The sequence below is a fragment of the Larimichthys crocea genome, chromosome III (genome assembly GCF_000972845.2).
Source record: "Larimichthys crocea isolate SSNF chromosome III, L_crocea_2.0, whole genome shotgun sequence".
Classification (NCBI taxonomy): Eukaryota; Metazoa; Chordata; class Actinopteri; family Sciaenidae; genus Larimichthys; species Larimichthys crocea.
This window is the reverse complement of record NC_040013.1, coordinates 11228464-11254502: the sequence shown is the minus strand read 5'-3', so window position 1 is coordinate 11254502 and position 26039 is coordinate 11228464. Positions and strand designations below refer to the sequence as shown.

The window sequence follows — 26039 nt, the reverse complement described above, 5'->3', positions numbered from 1 at the left end:
CGTGATAGTTGTCTGTATGTCCAAGGATGCACTACAAACAATAACTGCTAATGGTGAATTCAGCATACCATTAATGCTGCCATAATGTAAACAAATCCAAGGTTTTCTTCCAAGTTGCAAACAGCTCATCAAATGACCAAAATCAAAGCCCAGGTAAGATTTTACAGCAGGTTTTATTTTGAACATACTTTCATATACAAACCAGTGACTGAGAAAATGGCTCATTTGAAGCTGTACTCTATATGTACAACATCTTGATTGATTTGTTGTTTTTATAACTTGCAGGACATTTCTCTTTCCTCAGTGTTGGATGATTAACTCTTCAAGTCCTACAGTACTGCACTAATTTCCTGCTAAACACTGGACTACTGTAAATATCTGGACATGATACATCACATCGTAGTCGAGCATGTCCACACAACTGGGGAAAACTACATACAGTACAAGCTATTCAATTCAAACAAGAGCAAACTGGCCAAAATCAATTAGTTATTCCTAAAAAGGACATCTAGAACCAAGTTTGAATTGCAATTATATAACCAAGATGGTTTACTTTGGACACTTAATGCTTGTAATCTTACTTCTGAAGTGTACAATAACTTGAATCTAACGGACAGGCATTATATTTAATGGTCTGTGTCATTCTACCAACTTTGCCCTGAAATGCACAAAATTGATTCCCCAAACACACTTATCAAAAAGGAGCACTCAAACTCACGCTGCACAGTAAATTTTTAAGACTGAATATATATTTTGTTTATTATAAGCATTTGTAATTTTACATCCAATGTTAAAATCGACAACATTGTGACAACCAGCTCTGTTTCTCCGCCGTCCCCCTCCCTCCCCAAAACAAGCTTGTTAAAATAACATTTTTCAAGACCTTTTAAAGCAAAGGCACATTTTGTCAATACGTGTTTTAAAAAGGAAAATAAAGGCAGGCCAGCAAGCAGAGTCAGTCTGGGAAGCAGAGAAGAAGAAGTGAGAGGCTTCCGTGACAGCTCCATTGAGCCTTCAGTACCCCACATTTCTGGAACAACACAACACAAAACCTGACTTGGAGTAAAGAGCCCGGACCCGGTTCGTCTGAGAGAGAAGGTCGAGGGCCAGAGGGATTCTGGATGAGCGTGAAGTCACAGGGGTAGAAGACCGGCTTGAAACCTCATTTCTCCACTCCACACTCTTTAACACTTGTCCTGAGCCTCCTAGCTACGGAGGTTAAGTTTAAGTCTGTCAGGCGGGGAGGGGTGGGGGGTGGGGGTTTGAGGCGCTGTGGCCCATCACACCCAGGCCTGCCTGGATGGTAGATGGTGGACTAGAGAGCAGTTCTCCTCCTGACTGCGCTCCCTGCTGACCCTTTCTATGGAGAGTCATGGCCCATTTTAGGCTAGCGGCTACATAGTCTACCAGTCCGACATGAAACCAGTGGGCTGTGAGAGTTAGGGCTGGACTCATGTCTGAAGGTCCTTCCCCTCCCGTGTCTCTATTGGTCCCTGATCATGGGAGGCTGAGTCAGAGAGCGGGGCTGCAGGGAGAGACGCAGCTCCGCGTCATACAAACACTTTGGCGAGAGCATCTGCCCCGGCGCTGGCGATGTAGCATTTAGACGGATGAAACGCCACATCATGGATCGACTCCTCAAACTTCTTTCTGTGAGCTGTGAACTCCTGGATGCAGGTTTTACTCTCCAGGTTCCACAGTCGGATGGAGCAGTCATGACCTGCAGAGGAGACGACAAGTTACAATCGTTAAAAGGGAGAACAGCAACAAAAATGTAACTGTGAGCATGAACCAGTTTCTCCTAAATCATTGCATTTGTGGCATATGTGGTGACAATATGATGCCTGGGAACCCTACACTGTGTACACAAACTACCAATGAACTAATATATGAAGGGGAAATGGTTATGTTAGACACAAAGAGAATTTGGAGAGCTACTCACTGCCTGACATCAGATAAAGTCCATTAGGGTCTACAGCTAAGCTTGTGACAGCGTCCAGGTGAGCAACCATGGAGTGAATCAGCTTCCCGCTGTTGTTGTCAAAGAACTTGATGTGTCTGTCCTCTTGCGCAGTGATAGTGATGGGAAGAGTCGGGTGACTGAGGACTTTGTTGATCTGACAGGGAGTACCTGTCAAAAAAAAAACAGACGTACACCGTGAGAAGTCACACAGCAGGAGAGGGAACGTCAAAAATCTGTCAGTTTGTAAGTGATGAGACATGAGTACTTGCTGATATACTACTTAGTTACACTGGACAGATATATATACGAAACATTATTATGCACCATTTTGTGTTATAACTGAAGTACAGAAGACTTTGGTGACTGTGTCTGCTAATAGTTTATTTTCCTCCAACTGCCACTAGATGTTACTCAAGAGTCATATTTTCTGATATCACTGAACTGACTACTTCATTATTATGACTATCACGAGTCTTATACCTGAACGTGTTTTATTATCACCAGCCTAGAAACGACTGGAGATTTTTAATGATCAGAGGTGTAAATGCTGCTTTTCACTCTCTACCTGGCTCCACGCTGGACTCCAGACTGAGGACAAGCTGGCGGGTCTCCATATTGAAGAGGCCAATCTGCCCATTTGTGAATGACGTGACCAGGTGGGCCGGTTCACTGCACACCAGGTCCACAGACGAGGGAACTCCTAGTTCTTGTATGTGAAAAACAGACAAATTCATGTTATGTTAATTATTCAACTGAAGCAAATATTGAGGGGTGAAAAAAGTCGTGATAGAAACTTGTAGTCAGTACTTTTATCTTCGTTGAATACTGCGAGGGCAGGGGAGGTGGTGTTGGCGTCCCACAGTCTCACGGTCCCGTCCGCAGAGCAGGAGAGGAGGCGCTGGTGTGCGCTGCTGTACACCAAACCCCAAACTGAGTCGGTGTGTCCACACAAAGCGCCGCGCAGCATTGACGGGTCTGCCACGGAAAAACAACGCGCGTCAGTCACCACGATTTGATGTGAAAATCCTCAGATTCAAATGAAAAGGCACTGTACCGTAGGAGTCGTAGGGGTCGATGTTGGGATTGGGGGTGTTCCAGCACTGTATGGTGCCGTCAACGCCTCCGCTGAAACACTGCTCCCCTGTGCTGCTCATCACCACACTCAGTACAGCCCCCCTGTGGTTCAAGTAATGATGAATTATCAAAACTTTTTAAAAATTCAAACTAAAAAGGCAATAAAACTGAAAGAAAATGATTCATGTGTTTTTACCTGTGGGCTCTGAAAGTGTAGATCGGTTCCACATCTAAAGAAGTACTCCTGTGGACAAACAATGAGCTCATTAATATAACGTACGAAACTAAACAGCAGTGACTTAATATGTATTGATGATTAGGTTAAAAATGATTGGCATTAAACTGTACAGAGCTATAAATGCTGCCATACCAGAAATCAATTATTTCTAGTCTTATTCACAATAAAATACAAACAAACAATCTCTGAAGTGACTTTAGCCTCTAAAAATAAACACATCACATTACTACAGACTGTGTGTGGGCTGCAGAGTGGTGACGTGTTATAATGAGTCTTCTGGAGCGGAGTGTCGGTTCTTAGTCACATGGGGACGATTTCCTGTAGCTGAATAGTGTGACAGTGACAAGCTATCCTCCTTATGGGACTGTAATCAACAATAGAGCTTTTCTTCCTCATGTTGCTCAGTCTGATGCCTCAAGTACAAAGCTACTGAACTGAACACACTGCTGTCTGAGCATAAGTGTCTCTACGTGAGCGGATAAAGGAGGAATTGGCGCCTAATCAATACAACAGTACAATGAATGCTGTTTATTTTGGTTCTTTTGACTGAGAAATCCGTCTGGGTTGCACTGGAAAAGTGTTTGGAAGTGCGAAGACATTTTTACTTTTTAGCAGGAGCGGTCTTTTGTAGGTTCCACATCTTGAGTGTGTGGTCCTCCGAAGCGGTGACGAGGACGGGCTCCACGGGATGAAAGGCCAGAGCTCGGATCCCATCAAAATGGCTGCGCAGAGTGAATTTGGGGTTCCATGTTTTTCTCATGGCGTCCTTGTTGTTGCCAATCTGAAGAGAAGACATCTAATCAGAACTCAACATCCAATTAACAACGTTCACTCCAAATGAAAAGGAGCTGCAGCTGAAGCAGCTTGGTGGAATTACATAAATGGATAAACAATAGTATGCAAGATGATGTTTTGTATGTCTTATAAATAAACATCCTTTCTTTCTTTAAAAGCCTGAACTAAAACAGCATGCTATATCTTCCTGTACTACACTTTCAAAGCAGCTTCCCTCCTAACGGTTTATAAAAATAGCTGTCAAGACTCAGTTAATTAGTTTTCAGCATGTGATGCCACACATTCTGTAAATTAGAGAAAAAAGGTGGGATGCCTGATGATAGCATGAACATTGACAGTTTTCCCTCGAGAAACCGCTCCATGCCTCTTCCTACTCACATCGTATGCCAGACTGTCTGCCTCGTTGGCCACGGTGAGTCCAGCAAGCTCCCCTAGGCCCAGCTCGCTCTCCATCGCCTCGTCTGTGCCCATAATGAAAGACTTCCCTGAAGTAGGCGGGAAAGTCAGCGCCTCAACTGGGGAAAGAACAAATAAATATAATAAATATACAATAACTGTACACACAGCTAGCCGGGTATGGAAGGGATTTACAGCAGTCTAACAAAAAAAATTGCAAAAGTAAAATGTGATTTTGCTCGAGCACCTTCATCTGTTCGGTTCCCATCATGCTCGTTGAACCGGACCGCGTTAGGCCGGGATTGTGGGGTGGATGGAGGCTGCATGTGGGACAAGTCCTCTACATCTCTCAGGTTAGCCAGCATGTCCTGCAGCTTGGACCGGTTTGGCCCTGTTTAACGAGTCAGGTCAAAGATGTTACCAAACAGACAAAGAGTGACAGAGAGCGGAGACACAATAAATAAATGAATGAAAAACAACAAAATATTTCATTGCAAAACTGTGAGTGCAGGCTGAAAAAGAGAAAACTGAATGAACGAGGAAGGGAAGCGGCACTGAAAGGGAAGAAAATAAATGAATGAATGATGGTATGCAAAGAGAGACAAAATGGAGGGAAGAGTGTAGCACCAGAGTCTTAGAAGAAGTGTTAGAAGAACTGAAGAGGTAGAAAAAGGTACTGAGGCACGTTCATCTTCAAGTGTAGGCTGTGTGGAGAGAGTAATAGCATACGGCAGGATTTTTTTGAGGTCTCAGCCCAAGCAGAATCATTTTGTGAACCAATTATACTTTTGTGGCCCTTAGAATAAAACCTTAACCCCGGTGCAAAGAAATACAGTATACCAAAGGCACTAAAAAAGAGAGAACAGAAAGAAATCCTGAACAGATCTCCAGCTGATCTTCTCCACACATCCACAGAAGTGATAACGTATCGACACAGCATGAACTAAAGAAATTGAAAGCCAAGAGTAAAAAGTGGTGATGCAATCAAAAGGAAAAAGTGAGACGAACTGAGTTTGTGATTTCATAACTCTAATAATAAAAAAAAAACCCTGCAGCAAGGCAGAACTTCATAACCTCATAAAAGTAAAATATAAACGCTCTCAGCCACTGAACGAGGTTACATCTGAAGTGGGCTGTTCTTCGGAGAGCAGTAGTATTCAGCTGAGTCACTTCAGCAAGTCACTGAAAAAGCTTTTAATTGCTAACAATTTACAACAGCAACAAAATTGCTTATTACTGGGGTATCAACATGGCTGACAGATGAGGATGAAGATGGTGATAATTATGTTGTTATGACTGGAGGAGATACTGATGTAGGGAACTATGGAGAGACTTGCAGGCCTAGACGGGACAAAGACGGACGTGTCATTGCAACTATCACGTTAATCTCTGATATTTGATAGGCTGGATGAGATGACGATGTAAATGTAAATGAAAACATTTAAACGGGACAGACAAACATGCATCGAGCATCGCAGTTTGTTTGGAAAACAAAGGTGACAGATTTTGCATGTACATTTAGAAGACAGAGGAGACAGTCGGTATGAAATGACAGACAAAAGGACAGAGCAGTGCCAAGAAGAAGGCATAATAAGGAGGAGCTAAAGACGGAGATGAGAAAAAACAGCGGAGATGTTTTGTTTTTGATTTGAGGCTTTTTGCTGGCTGAACTTAGGAAAGTCAGGCTCTAGAGAGAGAGGAGTAGGAGGGAGGCAGCAATGCCTGACAGGACTTACTCTTCACCCCCTTTTTCCCCTTGCGCTCCTTTTTGTACTGCTCCTTGAGTTTGGTTATCAGGCCCGGGTCCACGTCCCAGGCCTCAGATATGGGACCTTGCTCGTCCTTCTCTACACAGGGGGAACAAAACCAGACCGAGAGGCTGTTGAGGAACTGCCCTGGTCAAAGCCCGAGGGGCCTGGCAGGGTGGGTAAAGTGCAGAGACCTCTCTTGGATTCATATTCTCCTGGAGGTTTCTCAAGCCTTCAGGAGAGTAGTAGGCCTTTAGGACCTGAGATAAGCACCTTTACTTTAAGCAGGCTCTACCACCTCAGTGAAATTAGACTCGCTATACTCGGGAGCAGCATTCACAGCCATCTCGTTTAATCTTTTTAGGATTTCTATTGAAAGAAGCGAGAGTGGTGGGAGGGAAGTTAATGTCATGTGGGGAATTCTTTCATTTGAGTTGTGACGACATCTGATCATAAAATCCACACTGTGAAATCGTTGTGGTAATCAAATTGCTGCATGACTTAAACCCACGTTCAAAACACAAAAGAAAAACCTCAGCATGACATCAAGACCCTTTTTTTTCTGGCTTTGGTCTGCGGACCAATGAAAATCAGCAGGTTGATTTGACGACACACAGGAGTGGAAGAGACATTGTGGTCACAGGCTGGCTATGGGAACACACAGTGGAAGAGATCACAAACTATGGGTTAAACAGAGAAACTCCAAACATCATGATTTATGACCACAGCATGATATATGAATGACGAGTACTCCATGAACAGTCACCAAACTATGAGAAAGTCGAGATTACAGCATAAAATTATTATTATCATATTTTCAGTGTGAATTTTTCAGTCTGAAACTTGTGTGATAAAAATTAAACAAGCTCACCATTGTGCAATAGAAACATTTTGATATAATAGATATGTATCTGTAGTGTCTAGGTGGTACTTTCAATCCAATTCAACACCGCTTTATTCTCGACTTACCCCAGTCTGTGCCGTCCCCGTTGCCTCTGGACTCTGGCGAGGTGTCCATTTCGTCAGGACTGGAGAGAAAGTCAAAGCCCTTCAGAGCCTCCTCTGTGTCAGGGTCCTCACTGGTGTCCATACTGGCGGGCGCTGTGGACGATGCAGGCTTCTTCCTCAAGATCTGGGGGGCAGGCGTGATTGAGGGCCGTTATTAATAGTACAGAGACAACTTCTATTCAACTTTGTGCCAGTGCAGAGAGTGAGGGCAAATTGTTTTCTCACCGTCCTGGATTCCACATTAGTCCTGTCCCTCCCCTCGCTATCATCTTCCTCATCTTCATCGCTGAACTCGGCTGCTGCATTCTCAAAGAACTTGAAGGCTTCCAGTACGGCGCTATTTTCAGAGAGCTCAGTTTTCCTGTTGAGGAACAATGATACAACCATTAGCACACACTCGCAATGTGTAACTGCTGTTACAACACTTTAAAACTGTGTGTAAGCTTTTGGTTTCCACCATGACAGCAGCAAAAAAATAAATAAATAAATAAACAAACCGGCATCTATGTTATCTGATATGAGCCAAGCAAAAAAAGATGTTTCACTGCATTAATGTCGTTTTGGACAATTCATTTATTTGTTAAAATTGTTCATTAACTGCTAAATTGTTAAGTGGTTGCTAACCACTGAGGGATCATTGCAAAAAATAGGGCTCTTCTCTCAAGTCCAACAAAAATGTCGTGTGTGTGTTGCCCTTTAAGACCACTTCACACTGTGCGATTTTGGTCCTGGACAAAAGATCACAATTATGAAAGAAACATGGTCGTCACTTTCTCTTTGCCTTGGCCAAAATCACCAAAGTTTGTTTATTGTTTTGCTACATTTTGAGAACATGACAGCCTGCATGTTGTTTTTTTTAAAATGTGCTTTTATCGTAGCACAACACCTGCACATCGACATTCACTCCACAATCTGCTTTTGATTAGATCCACCCCGCACATGCAATGAATGTGGAATATTCTTGTAATCACACAGTCCACAGATAGCTTCATAACAAAAAAAAAAAACAAACAAAACACACACACACAAAAAAAAAAAACTTACCCTCTGGTGCCCATGCCCTTTGTTGATGTGTCTGTCCCATTGACCAAAGGCTCAGTACTGGTCCGTTCACCTGTCCTCCCGCTTCCGTCCCCAGCTAACCCTAGCAGCGCTCGGACCCGCTGGGACTTTACATCCAAAATGGTGTCTGTGTAGCCCACCTCCTGCAGGTACCTGGAACAAGGTAAATCAACTTAAACCTGGTTGGTCTAACTTTATTTTTAGAAGTGTAATTTGTTGTAAAGTAATACAAACATACGTATATATAGTGTAGCAAGGGGGAAGTTTGGATGATAAGTCAATGTAAGTGAGTCCCTCCTGCTGCGATGGACAATTAAATAAAGTCTTCAGGTGACAATAAGTTCATTTACTCCAAAGGCTTGCCTACAGTCAGAGATGAGGAATAGTTGTTACTGTCAAAAGCGACAGGTCCTCTGGCAGTCGTCTCGTTGATGGCATCAGCTCTGTGAGGCAAGATGAGCCACTCATCAAAATTTACACCCACCCTGAAGGGATGCAGAAGAAGCTCGAGCTGTTTGAGCGGGCCACTGACTGAAAGGGAGGGGTGTCTTAGCACATTATTGATCTGTCCCTTGACAGGGAGTCAAGAATAAATTGGCTGCCTCATGAGCCGGCATGTTGGGGCAGATGATGCGCGAGGCTGCCTGATGGCGTCTGGGATGAAAGGACGGAGCCTGCTGTATTTACACAGACTGACTAGAGAGTAGGATGATACAATAACCGGACTTTCCTGAGCCAGCTGAGTACACTGGAGAAAGCAAAACACAGAGCAGGTAGTGATGCCGTCTGTCCATGTGAGGGAGCTCTTCTCCACAGTTCTTTCTGGGCTGTATTGCACTTCAGGCACAGTGGTGTACTTCATAAAAGCTGTGAGTGACGATAGTACTGCAGGGAAATTCAGCTAGGTGCTGGTCAACATCCTTTAAGTGCAATGATTTGGCTTTCAGGGTTGAAGATTATAGCATGTGCACTCACTGTCTGAGGAGCTGACGGCCTTGTTTCCAGGACAGCTGATTGTTGAGTGATCCAGAGCACTCGTTCTCATTGGTCTCATCTGGAGGAGAAGAGAAGGACACAAATTAGGGCTCCACAATCAGCCCGGCCTCTGACATTATTTCCACTCTGTAAACACGCCCAGAACATTCCTGCATCACAGCATCCTGGCAACTACACACATCCAGAGCTTAGCTGCTTCCAGTAAATCAACAGTGGGATAGAGTTAAATAGAAGAGGGGATTGCTTCTATTTAAATTGTACCATGTTCATTGTAAAAAAATAACCGAACATTCTTGAAACAGTATCAGTATTTACGCCCCAAATCAGTCACCTTTGGACCAAAGGTATGATAATAACTGGTCCCATTTATTATTTTATTTAATCTGTGCAAACATCAGCACCATCAGGAGAAACAGAAAAGAGATGTAAAACTCATTAGCGGCTTGTTCTGTGATGCTGAAACAAGACATTTGATATCCAATGACACATTCCGACCCCTTAAAATGGCTGGTCTCTGCTCCAACAATGTTCCATGACATACTACAAAGAGCAACGACGTGCGTCTGTGCCTGCAGCATCCAGAATGGCACACACTCTTTATGGCTGTCTACAGCTCTGACAAAACAAACAGTGATGAGAGTCGAAGCTCACTTTGATATTAAACAACATCTGCAACACGGTCGCAAGTCAGCTGGGAATTTTATACAGAACAGAGAGACGTGTTAATAAGATTTAGATAGTGTAAGTGTGTGTGTGTGTGTGTGTGTGTGTGTGTGTGTGGAGGGGTTGATTTGGTAGGGCAGACTGACGAGGGTGCATCAAAAAGTGGGTCATGCCTAATTCAGGAGGGTGAGGAGTGGGCAGGTGCGCCACCATACGTGCAACACCTCCCATCCCTCCCTTCCCCTCAACCTAACACCTCTCCCCCTTCACCTCACTCGTCTCCTCCCCTCATTCATCAACACTTCAAGGGCTCGGCTGCTTTGATTGGCCCTCATGAATAGAGATGAGGAGAGAGGAGAGGAAATGTCGCAATCTGACTTAAATTGGCCTCTCAGGTTTAAGTCCTCTGCCATCATTAACTACAATAATATGACGAGGAAGAGGTAGTAGCATGGATACCCATGGAAAAGTACTGTAATGGGAAGGTGTGAGCAACATTTTACTATTATTATTGTTGTTAATATTTACCTTGAGCAGTATAACGCCATGCAGAGAGTTTGTTTTCCTGACTTTTTAGATATCTGATGAAGAACATTGTGCTCAAACCACAACATCCATTTAGCTGACTTTGAGCTTTCAACACAATCTCCATCAGTAGATAGAGTTGAAATATAGAAGCTCAAATTTCCAATATTTCTAAGTGCTTAAGGGATGAAAATAGCATTTGTAGAGTTCACAGCATGAAAACATTTACAGTAGTAGCTGCAGTTCACAGTTATACTCATTACAGAATAAACCTGCAGATTGCGTCTGTAAAACTTCAACAATGCAGAGGCTGAAATGTTGATGTTCTGCATGCTATAAAGAGAAAAATTAACGATTCATTTTCTGTTGATTGGCTAATCAATGACTTGACTGACTGTTCAGACTCTATTTACATAAAATAATAAATACATCAATAATATCTTGCTCTAGAGATGTTGTCCCTGTCCTCTGGATAACTCACATAACTTTTAACACAAGAAATAAAAACACAACTATCTGGAAGTAAGTGAATATTTTTTTCTATGTATAATTTGGGTGAACCAAGCCTTCTCAGTGTGTGTCTGTCAGAAATCAAAGTGAAAGAATTATTCCAAACCTTTCTGTCCAATCTGATTACATTTGTTATTTATCAACTCTTTAAGTAGCTAAAATTTTTATTCAGTACATCCGTAACAACAATGGCGCTCTTTTAGCATTCGGGAAAGGACATTGAGAAGAAAGTCAAACAAGATTCAACATGAATGCTCCCTACACATGCGTACTAGTCCTGTCACTTGAGGTATGCAAACTCAACAATCACAGTGATTTAGTAAGAAGAGGTGGAGTCGGATGAGTGAGCCACCGTAGACTTACCAGAGTCGTAGCTCGGAGGCTTCATGTCACCTTGATTTAACTCTGTCCCATATTTTAACTTGTGGTACTTTGCTCTGGAAGTGAAGAGAGAAAACGGAGACAGACAAATAAGCAAACAGGGCTGATCAAAAGGTCTGAAAGGAGGCTATTAAAAAAACTCATTATGCGTGGCATCTGCATACGCTTTGAAAGTCAGACCAGCAGCAACTTGCTGTACTCTGTACTTCACACAAACATGTTAGCTTGTTGGACAGAGTCACAAGAATGTACGGCTGTAGGTAGTGTGGCTGAAATCGATATTACAACATTACTTTTAGCTTTGTATAACAATATAGAAAAGGGCTGCAGCTGGTGATACTTCCATGACTGATTAATCGCTTTTTGGCAGAAAACAGTGAAAAATGTTTATCATAATTTCACAGGTTCCAGGTTGACATATTCAAATAGCTCGTACTGTTTCATATTCAGATGGGACAACACATTTCCTATCATAGGAGACACATTTGAGCAGTTGAAAGCGGTGAATTTATTGCCCAAAACAAATACTTAAACAATTAATATTTGATTGATGGGCTGACTAGTTGGTTGATTAATCTTTTCAGCTGCTCACATATGATAACAAAGTGATGTTCATGCAATAAACTTTTATCATCAGACTTTTCTCTTATGTAAAAAACAAAAACCTGAATTACAATTTGTTTGGAATCACCAGTTTAGAAAGAAAATGTGTAAAACAATAATACAAAATGTTACAGTGTGATTCCACTGAGAATGATTCATAGACATACACGTTTAGAAAGAGATGGCATACAACATTTATAAAACTGCAACATGCAGGTTTGTCTGTTTCTGCCTTTGCAATACTACGATGTTTCTTCCAGCACACACATCCACGTGAGACGTGAGCAGTCGATACATGGAGGGCTCTCACCCCTTTCATGTCACACAGCCCCCACCGCAGCACTCCTCCACCGATCCAGAGGAAGCAGACCCATCCAAATCAAATTCATTTCAAATTGGGTGCATCCTACATTCAGAAAGCCATTTCTGATTGATCTATTGCTTTCAGATACCCTCAGAGACATGACCTGTTGCCTAGCAACCAGGGAAAAGCGGTAGTAATCCTGGGTTATCACCAGCAATCCTGGGTGTTGCTCCTGAGGTGATGTATAAATATATAAATTACAAACAGCCAGAGGATGACTCCATGCATAACAACCTAAATGATGATGTTCCTCACAGAACGCGGGTAGGTTAAATGTATGTCTACGCTCTGAACCGACTGGAGGAACAACATAACTGAGCTGTTTTCACACCTGTCTAACTCAGGCTAGACATGTCCCAGCTCACATGAAGACACCTGCAGCCAGTCATTGCATTTGTTACCCACGCCAGTTTTTATTTTACTCCTCTTAACCTTCACTAATCCAGGCACGACTCTGCCTCCTTTCAGGAATGCTTTCCTTTGCATTCACAGAATTCCACACATTCCCAGCTTGTAGTTGTCTAACACAACCAGTGTTTTCTCCTGTTGACCACAGAGTGGTCAAGCACTTCCTCTGTGGTTATTGCTGAGGGAGGACACAGTGACTGGATTGTCCAGCTACACAGTGACGGCATTAAATCACACCTGCAAGGGAGTGGTCATCATGTGAGCTACACGTTTACGGCCTGGACTCTATAGTTAATTTCCACATTCATGACAACTGTACTGATTCTGAATTTGTACATATAACTATTAAGACTTAAAGTTTTGCACAACTGTTTTCGCTGACAGGTGGGTGCTGTTACAGATGGCTTGTTTGAGCACTCGGGTCCACCGATGATCAGATTAGCAGAGAGGAAGCAGAGGCAGGACTGCCACTATGACGATAACCAGAGACACCACACTCTTCATGTGTGACGTCACAGATGTCAAGATGTCTATATTTATATTGTAAATGGCCACATAATTGTTGTGTAAAATATGCTTATAATTTTGTGTTCCAAGTACATTTAGATTGTCTGCCCGTATTTCTTACCCAGTTTTCAGCAAGTACTTTGGTGACTGTGTTATTATCTCTGAGAATAATGGCCAAAGCCACAGAACTTATAATAAACTGAAATGATCCTTAAAATTTACTGAGCTGTCCTTGAGCTACGCTGCTAGAAACGCTCTACATAATGCTTTACATGTCGCTAAAGTAAATGAGGACTATTTGTTCAGTTTTTGTCGACGTCTGTTTGAATGATATGCTTGATGGGTCACACATTAACAGAGACGTGTTGAAGTCACAAATATATCTCTGTTCCAGGGTGCAGCCATGCATCAAGGAGGAAGAGAAATGCAAAGTCTATCATCACCGCTACCACAGGAACCTTTTGTGTGACGGTGACGGGATTAATGCACCTGTGAATAACAATGTAATTCGTCTGGTTTACTGAAGAAAGACTGCTGCGGCGGTGAGCTCATCTTAGGCGGAGAGAGAATTCCTATCTCTTCCTTCCTTTCGCAACCCGTCCTTCTACTAAGGACGGTGCAGAGTCATCAGCATCTGACAGCAAACAAAGCCTTCGTGCCAACACATGCTCTTGTCCAGAGACATCACACCCGCTGCTCAGGGGAATTTCTCTGGCACTCTCACTTCGTTACTGCTTCTGCTGACACCAGCTGAGACATCGGAGTGGTACATGTAGAATGTAAACAAGAGGAAGCTGGGAAATGCTACCAACCCTTTTTACACATTATTAAATTCGCAGAAAGCTGCACCCTTGAGTGTGGCAGGTGGAGCAGACACTGATTTGCGACAATCTCACGCCGCCATGTTCTCCTTCTCCGTATCTCTCATGGGAAGCCTGCAGTTGTTGAGGACTAGTTGAGGTATTTGTGTGTGTTGTGGGTGGGCTGAAGCAGCAGTGGGTGGTAAAGCACTGACCTCTCTTGCTTCAGAGCGTACTCCAGCATTTTGATCCTCCTCACTAGGTCTTTCTTCAGGTTCTCCTGGCCTTTCCTCTCCCCCTGCAGGAAGGCGATTTGGGCCTGAAAACACAAAAATACGATTGTCAGGTCACATTTTAAAAGTAGGAAGATATTTTTACAGTAGTTGCTTTTATAAATAGAGTCAACGTTTCCGGCGTTTTGGCATCTTCGATATGAGCTACCTAGCAACAAAGGCTCGACTACAAAGAGAACCTTCATGAGACAACATCTAACAACAACTACTTCTGTCAAGACTGAAATAGGATGATGTCAAATCAATATGCGTGGCATGATAGGAAATAAAAAGCTAATCTGTACTATTCTATTTTAACCTAACCTACTCACTCTCCCACACACAATACCCCCCCTCCTCTAAAATTTATTCCCCCTGCACAGCGCTGTCTCTCTTCAGTAACAGGCAGCAGCTGTTGACGCACTCAGTCTGAGTCAGCACTACATTACATTGCTGGGTACCACACACACACACGCACACGCGCAAGTGCACATGCTAAGCTTGTTAGCTTTCAGCAGGACTACTCTATCAGGCGTTACTGAAAGGGGTGATCTCAAGAGTCGATCCGGATTATCAGCGTCACGATTTGATTTAGAACCATAAATTTAAAATGATTATAGATTCAATAAAAAGAGGAAGCACTATATTTTGACTAACTCTGGTGCACTGTGTGCCAAACCGTTGACTCGCTTTCCCACTGAGCTGCAAATTAAACCAAACTGACAGTTAAGCTAACGGGTCTTGATGAGGGACACAGCAGAGTGTGTGTGTGTGTGTGTGTGTGTGTGTGTGTGTGAGATAGAGAGTGTGCAGTTATTCTGACTTAATTATCTAAGCATTTCATAGTCTTCTTCCTGTACCAACTGTAAAATAATGACATGAAGGTGTATAGTTTACTGACTAACGCCACTGGTTGTAGGTTTGTGTTCTGGAGATAAACAGTACCAGAACATTATACATTGTATTCACAAAATACCTTTGTCCTGCTGCTCTGCAAGATAACTCTGGTACGTGTGTGCCCTCGCCGTTTACTTCCACTTTTTTGGTTCCATTAGCAAATGCTGTTAACTAACATTGTTACAAAAATATATTTTTGGCAGAAGATAAGAATCACACACGTCAATGTTACATCATATAAAGGAAGGCAGTAGCTACATATAATCATGGGTTGGAAAAAATCTCTAAGATGCTGGAGCATTAAAATTGATTTTCAGATAGCAAAAAACATGATGAAGATTCTTTCCACTACAGTATAGACTGAGGAGCAGAGATAATCCAAACACACAATCTGTCCACTGTTTCAGGGTTAAAGCAAGGTGAAGACTCTCCAGTCTGCGTTGTTTACAGAAAGGAGGATAAGCACGCTGTTGTTTCTATTTCAGGGCTTCAAAATGACACTTTAAACTCTCTCTCATCTCAGGTGTTGGATATCACCAGCAAGACAATGAGCATAAGAGGTGAGTTCAAGTGCCACTCTGCAGTAAGGAGAAATTATTATTTTGGATGAACACAAACAAAATCGAACACGGAGAAAACCATCAGCAAAGACGGGTACACCCATTGCGCACAAGGATGGAGAAAAGCATCACGAGCCAAACTGCTCCTGTCTAACTTCAAAAAACCTAATCCAGTTTTCTCTTGAGAATGATTCAAACTCTCGACATCTTAAAAGGGAACGAATATTGACTCGGTTCCCCCTGCATTTCACTCTACATGCAGAGGATGGTGTGAGTTTGAGTGGGCCGGATCACAGTTTCTCATGGATAGCAAGTAGAGCCGCTGCTGCCGCTGCCTGCAACAATGAGTCATGAGTCATGACAGCACTTCAATCTGCCTCATATTAATAACAGCATTTCTTAGCGTTCGCACTTCTCTGTGGAGGAACTCATAACAACCTGCCTGCTATAGCTCCAGCGGATTTAAGATTTAAGCACTGTTTCTCAGTTTGATGGTGTAAACGGCACTAAGTTTACTTGGCAACAGTCACACGCTCAACAACTGATGCTCTTGCACAGCACAGCACATACGTCACGTTATCAATTACATCTACACAGTCTCAGATTCCTTTTTCTCCACATTTTATGTGCATCTGCCCTCAGATGGATCTATACTAATGCATTCAAGATCGACAACGATGTTAGCAATGCAATGACTTTCCATATCCTTGAGCCAGTATCAGTGGGCATTACAAAGAGAACGGCAAAGCAAGACAGAAAGGTAGCGCTAAAAAGAAAAAGGTTACACTTGACAAAAAGGCCTCAGGTGCATTTATAAGCTCGGTGACAGTGACATGGATAAAATGCAGACAATGACTAGACGGGGGAAAAAGTCCCAGTCCCGGTAATGATAAAAGCCATTCATTTTTTACCTGATGAAAAATACTGAAAAGGTTTTTGGATATGACCTGAGCGTCACGTTGTGCTTTAGAAGATGGGAGAGGAGGGGCATAAGAAGGGGCACAAATAAGGCATTAGGAAAATATTGCATATGGAAAATTATTACTGTTTGGATTAGGCCAGACTATCTGACTCCCAAAATAACTTACACTGGCTAAAGTGGCTCCAATCCAAATATTAGCGAGACATTGAAGCTGTATCACATGCGACTGTGCCGCAGAACCCACAAATACCTCATTAGGCTAATTGCAGAACTATTTTCCATTAAATGTCTCTCTGAACGTGGTCGATCTTTCCAGCTCAGATGTTTAAACAATGCTGCGCAAAAAGGCAACAATAACATGGGCCACGATGTCTCACAACATCAGAGTTATTTCAACAATGAGAGTTAAAGCATGGCCACACAAGAAGAGCTTGACAGGTTGTAAATTTGGACGCGCTCGACACGATACCTCAAATGTCACCTCAAGATTGCACGCTCATTTTCCACTGCGGGTGGAACTATACATCTGCGTTAATTGATATAGCGAGCGAGCGTTCGCTTCCTTATCCAAATGAAGCGCTGGCCCAGGGAACCCTGGCGTCCTGCGGTGCCAGAGATAGAGAAGAGTGCAGCTCTGTGAATCTCTGGCTCGCCATCTCTCCCCCATCAAACATTAACCTTGGGAGGAATGCAATGAGTCAACTCGGGCCATAAAGAGACACAGGAAGCATTTAATTCCCGGCCTCACACTGCCTGCATTATTGGGCTGCTGGATAAGGGCTCCTTAGTCTGTCTGAGTAAGAGACATGTAGCATGGGGCATCCATCTAGAGTGCAGGGCTTTTCAGAGACAGGAAAAGGAGGCAGGAGAGAAAGTCTAATAGCTAGGGTGGAAAATAAACACCAGCCACCAGCCAAGTACTGGGAAGCTAAGGTAAGAAAGTTGGACACAAAATACTTAATTTAATTAGTAAAATGAGGACTAATGAAAATAAAAAGATCTAACTCTTTTTAATTGTGGTAAGTCATTAAAAATGAGATACTAAAATCCTTCTTTCTTTTCAGCAGCATTTAATGTTAGTTAAGATTGTCTAATTTGAATGTTGCACTACCAGCTGTCATCACACTGGCATGACACTGACAGGCAGTTACACCGGCAACATGAATTGCTTCCACCAGATTTTAGATCTTCTTCTCAACTTCATTTTCCGTCAGTGAATGTAAGATGACTACAAACAATACCCTCTTAAAAGACCTTCAGACTTCTTAGAAGTCTAAGATTTGTGAATTCCTCCCAGACTTGTTCTGCGTCATCGCTAAAAGACATCTACAACACAAAGAGGCCATTTAATCTAAACAGAGTGAACGCTGCAAAAATCTAGTACGTCTGAGCAGCAAGACTGAGCTCAGTCCATCTGTGAAAGACATTCAGTGGATACTCATTCGACCTCAGGACCTGCTCACAAGCAAAATGGTCACACATGTGGGCCCTTCGGCCGTGGTCAGGGCTGAAGAAGGCTAAGCGGCTGGTGTAATCCCACATTTACAATGCAAACAACCTTTCTTTCAGTGAACACCGGGTTTACTCTCACAGTTACCGCAAACCAATGAGCACCATGATGGCTGACCTGATGACTAGCCAAGTACATTCCTCACATGCCATTACACTAGTAGCAAGAGGGGGAAAAGGCAGCAAAACAACTGAAGCAAGACAGAGGTGCTAAGGACAACTGTAACGTGGCTACAGCACCGATTTCTATTTGCTCATAGAAAACATCAACATAACCTGACTACGGCTAAGATAACTCGACTGTATGGACGCTTTCAAGAACATTCCCCACAACACCAACATTTATTTGTTACTCCTCATAATAGCTGATACATTTATGTACTCGTCACTTTAAAGATGTTACTCCTAAAAATCGTTTCCCATAACTGCCCTATAGTTCATGTGACCTCGTAAAGAGAAAATGCTATTTTTCCTGAGTAGACTGTCCATGTCCGATCTCATCTCTTTTTTATTGATTGGTCTGATTGATGTATCCCTTATATACAATGACATAAATGTAATTAAAAGGTAAGATCAAAGATAGGTTAGCTTCACATACACTCCAGCTTTCTAAGCACAGACAGTGAAAGCAGTCTCAAGAGATATTTGCTTCTCTGCTTTCTATTCTTTTTTAATATCACATAGAATAAAATTTGTTTTTACCAGCCAAGGGATAAAATTATGAATCAAAATGGGATGATGTAGAAATATTTATTATCATAAAATTTTTTCAGTATTTCCCAGGAGTGTACATATAACAGCCATAAATCCATCCACGACTCAGAAGTGTCTTGCTGTGATGTGACAGTGCTAATGACAGCACAACCCCAGTATACTGTATACGAATTATTTGTACTTTACAGAAAGAAATTCATTGATGCGACCTGGTCCAGAATTAATGGCGATAAATGTATGTAGGAAAAAAAATTCATTTCAATGCTCAACGCTAACTTAACTAAAATATGGCATTAGATTTTGGTGGCTCAACCGGAAAATATGGTTGCCATTTGCAACAAACATTAGTCACCTTATATTTTGAATAATTAAGGTACCATGCAGTTACACGTCAGCTTAATCATGAATCCTTAATCCTGCAGCACAATCAACTGTCAAAACAATCCTGCATCAACATAAAAAGGTATGTATTGTCTCCTGACAGCTTTAATAAAAACATTTAATAAATAAGACTACAGCTGGAAAGGAAAAATACTGAAGACATTTTCATAAATTTTCAATTTTACTTTTATCTATATCCTTCCTGAACCTAAATTTCTGAGACCTGCAGACACACTCGATCTAAATTGCTTTTGGCAGAACATAAAATATCTGACAAAGTTCATTGTCACACCAATGTAAAAATCTACAGCTGTCATAAATCAGAGCTGTTCAGTGAACACTGGCTCATCAACATCCAGGCTTATTAAAGGAGACAGCGATCATAGTATATGTATGCATAATATTCTTTATATAATAGTAGGGCAACACTTCAGACAGTAGACAAATTTACTGTCTTTCACGATGAAATGAATCATTCCATCATTGCCGTTCAGGTGGATCATCCTTTCACCCTTCTGAAGTAACTTCAGTACTAACTCCAGCTGTCTCTTCACCTCCTTCTTACAAGTCTTTGCACTAAGACTGTTTTTCTTTCCACAACCATGTCCGTAAGGCGGCTACGCACTGACTGCATGTCCACGTGTCGTGCAATCATCAGACTGTCTGTCTGCTTAGCTTGATCTGCTGCTCCGTGACTTTGCTCCTCCTGTGCCACAGCGGCACTGAGTTACATTGTGAAATACTGAGAGTCTGTGATCACGGCTCACTCCTTCAAATGCAGTCACACTGCACATCGATCCGCCCCGCTAATGTTCGACCAGCACAGAGTCAGGATTGCTCTGAGGGTCAGGGTGAGACAGTGAACTGCTCAAACTGGAATTTAATTAAGATTTCTGCTCATTTATCTGCAATGAGCCAAGCTGTGCCTTCTTGTACAATACTGATAAAACAGACAGTCTCACAGTCAAAAATATGTCTCCTCTGCTCTCCTAAACTTTCACAGAGACACACATTTGTTGTTCTCATCTCATCACGAGTTTCCACTCGAGCCTCATTTTACACTTCGCCGTCACACAACTCACGTCAAGCTGACACTGCAGTGCTACCTTACAGGGGGTGCAAACAAAGGCAGCATGTTGGGCATCTTGTGGACAGGGGGTGATGCATCCCATGTTGCTGCATTAATATTACATAAGGCACGTGGCGCACATGCTCACGCGCTCACATATTTGTATGCAGGCAAAGGGCTCCATTTTTCCAACATCAGCATTTTCTCTGACAAATACGTCGCGCGACTGTGAGGTGTGGCAGGACCATGATGAAAACAACATTTAGATGCAGTGCAAAGTGAAGAAGAAATGGGAGAAAATGGTGTTGTAAAAAATACTTCAAATTTTAGGTGAAACTACATTTCTGGCAAGATGTGTTCATCTGCCCTGCTTCTAGCAACAAAGGTAACACCAAAAAATTTAAAATATCCCACAAAAAAACAAGTTATATATAAAGATACATGTAGATGAAGATGTATACGTGGTATACAAACATGCATGATAAAAAGCAAGAACAAAAAACAACAGTATCATTCACCATTTGATCTGTGGCATACACCAATTTACAACTCTGACAGACTTGACGACCTCAGATTCACTGTAAAACTGGGGGAGGCCGGCAACTCTGAGGGACACGCAGGCAGCTGTCCCGCACTCCCACACAGACAGATGAAGGCTCGAAGTGTGAATGGAGGAAGGAGATGGGAATTAGCAGGCCGACAAGGCAGCTTTACAGCGCAGAGAAAGGCTCTGGTGTGAGTCCAACAGGGACAGTAGAGTAAAGCTCAGAGGACCAGGCTTTAGTTCATAAACAAGGGTCCCTTCAGGCTCTCACAACACTAAACTCTTTAAACTACTCACTATTATCTGCACGGTGAATATTTCACATGCACTGCAATGGCAGTCTTTGTGGTGTGCTTGATGAATATTACCACAATCTGTCTTGTACACTGTGAGTGAGTGCAGCGTCGTTTCTCTGTGGTCTACGCTCTGGTTACTTGAGCAAGGATGTGAGCAGTCGTGTAGCATTAGCTTCTACATGAGCTGGTATTTTTTTTAAACATTTGTACAGCCTAAAGTTTCTTTGTTAATCTCATAGTAACACTGAGAACAAAAATGGTACATATATTCTTAGTGAGGAAGCTTGCACTCTGTTTTTTTTTTGTGCTTTCCCACTCTGAGGCACACACTGAGAGAGCAAACAAAAATAACTGCAGCTTGGGGGTGGACGTAGTTTCGACAGAGGAATGACGGTGACACCCATTTCTGAATGCCACAGTACTGTATATGCATGTGTATGTTAGCTCCTTGTTATTGCCGCACCATTGAGCTAAAAATGCCTCGGGCTTTGCCATTAGTTAAAGTAAACATGAAATCACAGTAAGAAGTCATCTAACTGAGGCAGACTAATTCTAGGCTGCTCCACAGATTGCTGTGGTCTTCTCCTACATGGAGTAAGTAATCGAATAACATGAGCCACGTAATAATTTAGCTCGCATTCAAACGTTTTCCTTTAAAAAAATACAAGAGGCGCCTCTGTTCAGTGAAGATAAGTGGGTCCACATTTCAGTTTGCACCCACACAGAGCCACCTTACACCCTGAGTCACCTTCAACCTTCTCCTGGTGTCAAATTATGACTGCTGACAGATACTTCTGGCAAGGAGATATCCTATGGAGCAGGGATTTCCCCATAACTGGAGGGCTGATGAAGCACAGTGGAGCACTGATCGGCCTGTTCAGGCCGTAACTCGATTCAACCTCGGCCATCAGGCCGAGAAAAGATGTGTGCTGATCAGTACGGCAGCGTGATGTCAATTAAGAAGATTTCTGATAGATGCACATTTAGGCGTGCAAGAATACTGGAACAAACAAGTCTTCCACTAAAAAAAGCGTTCATCTTGTTCCATGGTTACATTTTGCTTGAAATCTGGACAACATAATATAAACACAATGCAACTCCAATGATAACTGCTCCATGATTGCAATGTCTTCGCCCTGCCCAAGTAAACAATGTTTTTAAGTCAACGGCATCCTGCTGCGTATACAGTGCTGATAAATAATAAATACACTTGACTGGTGTCCACCGCTAATCCAACTTGAAGTCCAATTAAACCTGGGCCAACCCATCATCCTGCCTCAGTGCCAAAGTCCTCGGATTATGAGCCAAGAAACTGTTCAGATATTCAATGGAAAATGAGTCAAACAACATTTTGATAATCGATTACTTAAAGCTGAATCAAAAGTGATCAACAACTATTTTAATCAACCAGTAATTGTTTAGCTTAAGTCTTTGTTTAAATGACAACTTGAACATGAAATTCACCTTCAAGAGCCCGACACAGCATAGTTTGAGACAACACGGATTGCTCATGCATGCATTTGACCGTCACACACCCGTCTCCGAGGCAGGTGGCGCGTGAAATGATCACCCGCCTGCAGGAGACACACGCAGACAGCGGAATGTAGTCGACAAAAATAATTTTAAAAAAGATCAAAATAATGTTTTGTATAAGACATTTAGATTGGTAGACAAAACACAGATGTTCAAACACTTTGGCCATTGTCCATTGACATAGATGTTTTCTTAAAAGGCCTTGACTTCACCACCTGGACCCATGTAAATCATGAAAATGTGAATATTTACTTGTTTTTTTCACTGTGAACTGACAAATCAAGACATTTGGAGATGGGATCTTGGAAACTGATCGACATTTTCAACATTTTCATAAATTAAATCTGGGGTCTCCAATGTTTTTCAAGCCAAGGACCCCATAGAGACAGCAGGGATCCTCTTCCACCTGTATAAAAATGTGTCTGATATTAAACTGTATTTAAAAAAGCTACAATAAAATGTGTAAACTGATTTAGCTAATAAAATGTTGGAGTCATGTTAATATCTAAGGCTATAAACTATAAATCAATAGTTATCGCTTTCATTACCAAGATAACACACTACAGACCGACTGTAACTGTAACCTATTGATGACTGAGTCAATCAATGGATCATCAATGACCGTTCAACTGGGGTCTAATCGAGGATGACAGCAGCCTGTGCACTACACAGAAACAGCACTGCAGCAGGACAAGTCAGGCATGTACAGTACAGTTTCTGTGCTGCTCCAGAAGAGAGGAGTGGCTCTGAGCATGACCTAACAGGCTGGCTGGACGACATTCCTACAAGCCCTGGGGTTCGCCTTCCTCCCAGACAGCGACATAAGACACAGCCTCAACTGTCTTCCATTCAATGTAACCACCAAGAAGAAAAAATCCTGGGAGGAGAGTATTCACTGGGTTGTGAAACTGCTTTATGTACACAATGGGCTTTTATCTGAAACCCTGTATGTAACCTTCTGAAAACATGCAAGATAACACGTCAGAACGTCCGTGCGTGTACTATGTTGTAGAGGAATGAACATATAGATGCTGCACAGGCTCCATCAAGGCTCCATGCCCTCTTAAACCTTTCATAATTCATACGTCTATTTACGTTAAGCGACTTCTTCCTCACTGTGGTCCCTTCACTCAAAGTTAATCCGCCAGTACATCTCTAGGTAAAAGTACACTGCATGTTCCAATATGTAGAAATGCCTCAAGGACACAACAAGGTTACATCCCTTGAGGATTTTCAAAGCATTTCAATGCTTGAGTCATCATTGCTCCAGTGTAGTGCAGCACAGGCGCAGAACGAGAGTGTAGTCACAGATGACAAAACAGAGAATGCATTCTTAAAACATCCATTCAGACAATGATACAGTGTTAAGAGTGTAATTATAAGTGATTTATTTTAAATTTGCTCTCAAATGATGTTCAAAACATCAGCCAGCCTCACATTTGGGGTTAGGTGCAACGAAAACAAGAACTCAAAATTGAGCGCGCAATGTTTTGCCGCCACAAACAAACCAACCAACCAACCACCCAGTAAGCCATTTAGCAACCTCACTGTGCAGTTGCTGCTGCTTCGCCGATAAGCTTGCTTCACGAACAGCAGACAGGAAGTTTAATGCACGGGCCAGATGACTCAAAACCCTACTACACTGAGCAGGGTATACGTCACCGATCTAAAAACAATGCAGTGTTTCCCTCTCGCCTCGCTCTGTTCTGTTAGCTGAAGTCAGTCTGTTGATGGAGCTGCCCTAAAAGTTACTGTTGCCTGTGATAAAATAACTGGGTTAAAATGACGGAAAGAAAAGAAAATTTACTTCTAATCAAATGAACACAGAGACTCAAAACAGTAATAAGCTGCAACAATGCCAAATTCAAATCCTGGAGACAAGAATAGTTTGGTACATTGTGTCTGCTGTAGATAATTAAAGTAAGAAGAGTTGATCAAATAGGCTGGTGATGATAGTTTATTTATCTATCCTGCCAGGCAAAATAAAAAAAAAGTCAACTAATTCACCTGTAGGATGACTCTTCATTTCATTTCAAACATGGAACAAGAATAAAAGTGGACAGGAAATACAACTTTATGGACAGAAAGTTAACATCACAGTGGGACTGGAAACCACAACAAAACAAGGCGTCCTGAGTGAAACATGAGGTCAGGACTCACAGCAGCAGGAAAACCCACTGTCTTTACAATTAGCTGCACATTTGACCACCAGGTAAGAGTCAGATACACTATCAAAAGAATTAGTGAGACCAATTAAAAAGTGCTGTGACCTTTTCCCAAAGCCTGGCAGCTTTAGTTTTCTCTCAGGAGCGGCAGTGACATGGCAGCTAGCTACATAAAGATTCATAATGAACACATCCACACTGTGCTGTGAGTCTGTCAGCACTGACAGCTTTCAGAAATCACTTCAGAAAACTACCAGCTCCCCTCCACGTCATTTTTATGGGTTGAGATGTAAAATGTAATAAAATAAAAATCAAGGCGGGGTGCTATACAATTAGCTATAAGTAGGCAGGTGGCCGCTGTGTGTTTCTACACTACACATACTTTGGTAGTAAATGTGGCTATCGGCTGCTCGTTTAACTACACCCAGTTTCATGGAAACCTGCTCTACAGCTTCTCCTCCAACTCCTGAAGGCAAACAGTAAAGTTGAGTGGTTTTAAGGCAGAGTAAAGAGGTCGCCGACAGTCGTCGTGCAAGTCAGAGTCAGGGGGGCGCTGCAGCTGCTTCTAGCTGCTGTGCTAAAGCTAACGAGCTAGCAGAACAATCAAACACAGCAGCTCGACGCGAGCTCCCGGAGAGGAGCAGCGCTACGTCCCGACGGTGCCACCGATATGTGGTCGTGTGTCCGTGTAATGTGGTGGGGTTTTCACCTGTAATTCGGCCCGCTCCACCTCCCATTGTGCTCTCTCCACTTCGAAACGGGCCCATTCGTGCTGCAGGAAGTGCAAGATCCCCGGGATACTGTAGTGCGCCCTAGCCGCCTCCCCAGCGTCGCCATCAGGCAGCGGTCCTTTCCCACCGCCGGGTAAAACAGAGTTGTTATTATTGTTGAAGAACACGCCGGGCCCCGCCTGTTCGTCCATGGCCGGGCTCGGTGGAAAGCTCTGTCCTGTTGTATCGCTGATTCGAGGTGCTAGATACCGACGGAAGGGCAAAAACCTATCGACTGCGCTCCGTCTGCTCGGCTCCGGGGAATGAACTCACTTTCTGACAGCTAGCTGTCATTGGATGACGTCAGCGGCATCGGCCACGCCCACAGCATGTTGGTTGGGGGGCGCTCGATTGGATTACCCGGAC

At 42.7% G+C, this 26039-nt stretch overlaps 1 protein-coding gene across 2 annotated transcripts; it reads right to left on the bottom strand.

Annotated features, from left to right (window-relative positions):
• Nucleotides 1-154: 154 nt before the first annotated feature.
• LOC104918207 (striatin) lies at nt 155-25961 on the bottom strand. Of its 2 annotated transcripts, XM_010729870.3 has the most exons (17): nt 25613-25960; nt 14257-14360; nt 11342-11415; nt 9260-9338; nt 8267-8437; nt 7448-7583; nt 7184-7346; nt 6203-6313; nt 4714-4857; nt 4449-4585; nt 3881-4056; nt 3234-3281; nt 3018-3139; nt 2771-2938; nt 2529-2669; nt 1943-2131; nt 155-1720 (listed from the first exon to the last, which is right to left on the bottom strand). In XM_010729870.3, exons 1-17 carry the CDS (start codon nt 25823-25825, stop codon nt 1551-1553), a joined length of 2346 nt encoding a protein of 781 aa, XP_010728172.1. In that variant the 5' UTR covers nt 25826-25960; the 3' UTR covers nt 155-1550. The 2 variants fall into 2 exon arrangements, with proteins under 2 accessions (XP_010728172.1, XP_010728173.1); XM_010729871.3 differs by lacking the exon at nt 6203-6313 and having other exon boundaries at nt 25613-25961.
• Nucleotides 25962-26039: the final 78 nt, after the last annotated feature.